Below are 5,385 nucleotides of genomic sequence, written 5' to 3' on the forward strand. Positions count from 1 at the left end.
TACAGATTTCAAATACTAAGTCTTTGTTTATCCAACCACATATCCTGTGCTATCAATTTCATGGCCATTCCTTCAAGATACTTTAGTCAAAAGAACCTCTGTCAATATTCGAGTACATTGTTTGCATACTTTCTTCCTGAATTTAAAGCTCTAAATGAATAAATCCCGTTCCTACTTCAATTGGAAGAAATTCAATAGGAATTTCCGTATTGTGATTAGCTTTTCTCTACCAAACATGACGGTACAATTCTTGTCTAAAACCCCAAAACAAACTAGAAGAAGAAAAGGTCTTGAAGGAAAAAAAAATTAACTTACATACACGATGGAACTAAATTTCTACACTATCACTGTATTATAAGCTACTTATAACGTATTGTAGTAAGCAACTTGTCATATTTTCAAAGTTACTAATCTTACTTGTTATGGTATTATTTTTTAAGTGTTGTGATTCTTTTACATTCTTTTAATAAGTTCACTATTCTTTTAAGTTATATACACTGCAAAAATTCTATTACACTATCAATTTAGTTTAACCTATAATAGCAAGTTAATCATTTTATTAACCAGGCTATCAATTAATTTTTACCATAAAAATTGCTTATAATAACCTTAGAATTAATTATTGACTGTTTAAATATTTTTTACAAACTCAAAAAAAGACCCACAAAAAAACAAGTTTTGAAATTCTACAAAGTGGTTGGCACTTTCTATAAATTACCTACTTACCAGTGGCAAATTGGTAATCAAGATCCTTTATAAATCCATTAGAACAAGACACATTAACTCACACCCCACACATCCAAAGTAAAGAGAAGAAAAAAGAATGGCTGGCCCCTCTCATCCAAAAACTCTCCCTTCTTCATCTTCTACTACAACTCCATCATCTTCAACCTTAAACTCCGTGAAGTTCAAAACCCTAGTACAATCCTTCATTTTCTCCCATTTATACCGCATTTTTCGCGCGCTAGCCAAGGCCAAATCTATCTTGTTTCAACTTGTCAAGAATGTACAATTAGTCCATCTTCTTGAATTTCCCACGATGAAGAAGAACAAGAAGTACAAGAACAACAAACTTTTTCTTGGCTCATTTAGGCTTCACTACAATTGGTGTTCTTCTCATGTAATGCCAGTGCCAGTTCCAACTGCACTTGAGGATTGTGCCACTGGCCATGTTTATTATGACTCTACGTGGAATTCTATTATTTCTACTGCTTGTGATGAATCAGAACTCTCTGGGTATCTTCAATGGCTTGAAGAGAAGGCTTGTGAGGAAAATAATGAAAATAATACAAAGAATGGGAATGATATTGATAAGCTTGCTGATATGTTCATTGCAAATTGTCATGAAAGGTTCAGGTTGGAGAAAGTTGAATCTTATAGGAGATTTCAAGAAATGTTAGCTAGAAGTGTATGAGGCTAGCAAGTTCTACATAATTTTTTTTTTGGGGGGGGGTGGGGTGGTGGTGGGGTGGGGGTGGGGGTGGATCATTTTTAGATAATTAATTTTCTTTCCTTTTTTTCTTTATAATTTTTTCTCTTTTTCTCAATTTGGAAGGTGGAGTTTTTTCTTTTTCTTTTTTCTATTAGGTCTTGTGAGATAACAATAGGTAGTGAGTGGAATATGGAGTGAGATGGAAAATCTCACTTTGGATGCATGATTTGTTACATCATGAGATGAGATATATGAGGGTATGGAGAATTGTATATGATGGGGTCCTGGGAATTGTGCAATTCTTCTCTTTAATTTGACATATGTTAATTCCTTGAAATGTGAAATTTAGCTTTCTCTACTATTAACAACTTGTTGAATGAATCCCCGCCTCCACCTCTTATTTCCTTCTTTTCTATTTTTTTCTTTTCTTATTTATGTTTGGAACGCTTGATCTGTTTATATTATTTAATTGTTTAGTGGTATCGAAAGTTATTGGAAAGTTGAGGTTGTATTTTTCCCACAATAGTCTTATGCTGGATTACTTCTAATTCTTAAAGGCTGTAATAACAAGGATTCATGCAGTTTAACAAATCAAAATCACTATTGAAAATATACCTAAAAAATTAAGGAGGTATCCTTAATTCCCGACATCATTGTTGAAACAATTATAGACACAACTGAAAATGCTAAATTTTGGTAAAAGAGCAAGGAACAAAAAAAAATAAAAAAAATAAATATACAAACATAAAATAAGGTCCCTAAAAATTAGATTAGATTTTGGCTCATTAAAAATTCGTATGTGTGAACGTATTTCACTTTTCATTACCCAGATATTTAAAAATTGGATAGTGACATTGGTTTGATCTCTTGGCAAGCTCCTCTTTGTTTTTTTGGGCATCTTCTTATTTTTCAGTTCATAAGTTTCTCTGTTTTGTCTCTATTCCTGTGGGCCAAACTTTTGAAGCTTTTGACATTTGTGACATTACATTATGTTAATGAAAATAAGAGAATTCTTTGTGCAATAAACTTTAGTTGTTGTTTTCTATATATGGTTTCATTATCTAATGAAATGCTATCAACGGTTTAAAAGTAATTAAACAGAAAGCAGTTCGGATAATCAAGATGTGTATTTAATGAGTTTAATTTTTTTATACCGATAGTTAAAAGAATTTTATCATACCGATATTTGAAAGAATTTTTACACTATACAATTAGATAAAGGATAACAATAAGTAATCATCTGCATTAAATGAAATTAATAATCCATAAAATAAAATAAATAATCTGCTATAACAGATTAAATACATTGTGTTGCGACCAAACACACTCACGCAAGTATACGCGGTCGTCAAGTAGTAAAGTGACTAAAAGTCGGATGTCAAACCCACGAGGACTTATGATTAACTATTAACTAAATTAGACTATCCTAATTATCTAAACAAGAATTAAACCTAAAAATATTTGATTCTAAACTAATTAAATAAAAAAATATAAATAATGAACTTTGAACAGAGAAAGATCGGATTTTTATGATATCAATGTAATGAAAACGATCTAGGGTTATGGGCTATCTAACAATCCTATTGTATTCTTCAATTGAATTGACAGACTAATTTATCTAGCTTATTGGTTGACAGGGTTAATATTGCTCATAAGAATCTGTCGAGTTCATACTCGCCTATTCAAGCTAACCTAACGCCTATATGTCTATAGAGTTAGAATCAACAAGAACGCATTTATAAATCCTGTACATCAACCAAGCAAGGCAATTAGGTATATGTCTATCCTAACCACGAATCCGTTCCCCGATGCCCGAGTTCAAGAACTTGCCCTACTCAATCCTGTATGCAATATAGAATTCCCACTTTCGAGTTCAATTCTAGATTCGTAGATAATATTCAATTGGTGATCAAGCAATCAAATAAATAAGCGCAAGATTGAATAAATAAACTAATATGATAATTCAAGAAGTCAAAATCAATATCCGAATAACAATAGTCATGAAAGATCCACAACCCTAGAACGTGAAGTTTAGCTCCATATAGACATGGTAGCCAAACAACAAATCATACAAAGAAACATAAAGATTACTAAGTTTGGTGGGATAAAGATGAAACTTGATGAATTCCGGCCTCCACAGCTTTGTCGTGGCTTTTTCCCCCTTCCCAATATGTTCGATGATCTAAAAGAGGTGTTTTTAGCTTATATATTGCGTACAAAAGTCGTGGGCCAAAGTTCTCCTATTCCTAATCTGACTTGGCTACAGGGATTGATGCTGGGGTGGATGCGTCGCATCCACCTCGTCCTCCACTTCTCAGCTTCGCATGCTAGGGTGGATGCGTCGCATCCACCCTTTGTTCCTCCTTCTCAGCTTTGCCCAGGTGCGGATGCTATGGCGGATGCTATGGGCCGACTTCACTGCTAAGGGTGCACGAAATCCAACCCCTCTTCCTCTACCTAGAGCACCTTTTCTTCATATTTTTGTACTCCAAACATTCTAATTCATCACACACAACTCAATTAGTCATAACACCAATAATTAAACCATGTTGGGCATTTTAAAGATCAAATAGCATCAAAAAGCGGTTAAAATATGGGTAAAGTAACATCAACACATATCGAAATATGCCAAACATCACTACCCCACACTTAAACCTTTGTTCGTCCTCGAACAAACCATCCTATAGTAGACAAAACAAAATTAAGCTCTTATCATTCAAAGCACACTGCACCTATGACCATGGTTATTTGCAACAATTAGGCTCTAGACTATGCATCACATACACTTCCCTTTACTTATGCCCTTCTTTAAACATATTCGAACAAAGACAACATGCTCACAATAACCCTAACCTCAAAAACCGACTCAATGTCACTATGCACTCATGGCTTGAACACCCAACATCATAGAGAAGTCTAATAACGTTACCTATCCCTCGTGAAACCATGTGCCCTCACAACAAGAACAAGAGAGCGAGTTCAATCCACACATTCGAATCTCATGATCAAATATATTTTAATGACTCACATATATCAAAGAAAATCGCTCACTCTCACAAAGAAGTCACATGCATGCAATTGGTACCATAGGCTTGCCCTTAATGTAAATCTCTACTAATGAAAGTTCGCTCGATCTAAAATCAATTAGGACTTTTTCATGATTGTACTGTGGGCTAAGGGACGGGTAGGATATATTTAAGGAATAGTGACTCACCCTCCTAAGAACTTTAATACATCACAAAATTACTTTAAGCGTATTTTCTTCAATACCACTTCAATTTCACAAACAATATTACCCCCAAAACAGTCCCTTTTTCTTTAAGCACTACTTTAGTTCATACCCACTAGCAAGAACAAGACAACAATTTATTCATTTCTATTTTTCCTTCTTCTTTTTTTCCAGATTTTTCTCTTCTTTTTTTTTTCTTTCAATTTTTGCTAGTGGTGTATTATTTTACAAAATAAGTGCACCCTTCTTTCTTTCATTGGTTCCACTCAAAAGTCACCCCACACTTAGTCCCTTCTTACTTCTTTTAGCGCTCATCTAACAATTAAAGTGTTTTGAGAGGTAAAAGGATCAAAACAATGTCAATTAAGAATAAAAAGGGTATAGGCTTGTAATGTGGGTACCAAATAATAGGTCTACAGGCTTAAAAGGGTTAACTAGGGATAGATTTTATTTGTGATAAGCAATAAGCTCAAAAAGATCAAATAAAGCCTAAAATCATTTTTCAAACCGAGCATCACCTAAAATTTCGCTTCAACTCACATACCGGGCAAGTTCTAGACACAAGTACAATACATGGACAACACAAAAAACCTCACCACATATGGCACATGACTCACTAAGGACGATCACATTCCGACTCTCAAGCAATGCAAGTATTCACGGAGCCACGAGATATTAAGTATTAAACACAAGGTGAACATAAGTCATGTAAACGAGACATAGG

At 34.1% G+C, this 5,385-nt stretch overlaps 1 protein-coding gene across 1 annotated transcript; it reads left to right on the top strand.

The window, feature by feature from the left end:
* Nucleotides 1-763: 763 nt before the first annotated feature.
* On the top strand, nt 764-1,813 carry LOC107787888 (uncharacterized). Its single transcript, XM_016609503.2, has one exon. The coding sequence runs from the start codon at nt 824-826 to the stop codon at nt 1,412-1,414; it is 591 nt and encodes a 196-aa protein (XP_016464989.2). The 5' UTR covers nt 764-823; the 3' UTR covers nt 1,415-1,813.
* Nucleotides 1,814-5,385: the final 3,572 nt, after the last annotated feature.

The sequence above is a fragment of the Nicotiana tabacum genome, chromosome 4 (genome assembly GCF_000715075.1).
Source record: "Nicotiana tabacum cultivar K326 chromosome 4, ASM71507v2, whole genome shotgun sequence".
In the NCBI taxonomy this organism is placed as follows: Eukaryota; Viridiplantae; Streptophyta; class Magnoliopsida; order Solanales; family Solanaceae; genus Nicotiana; species Nicotiana tabacum.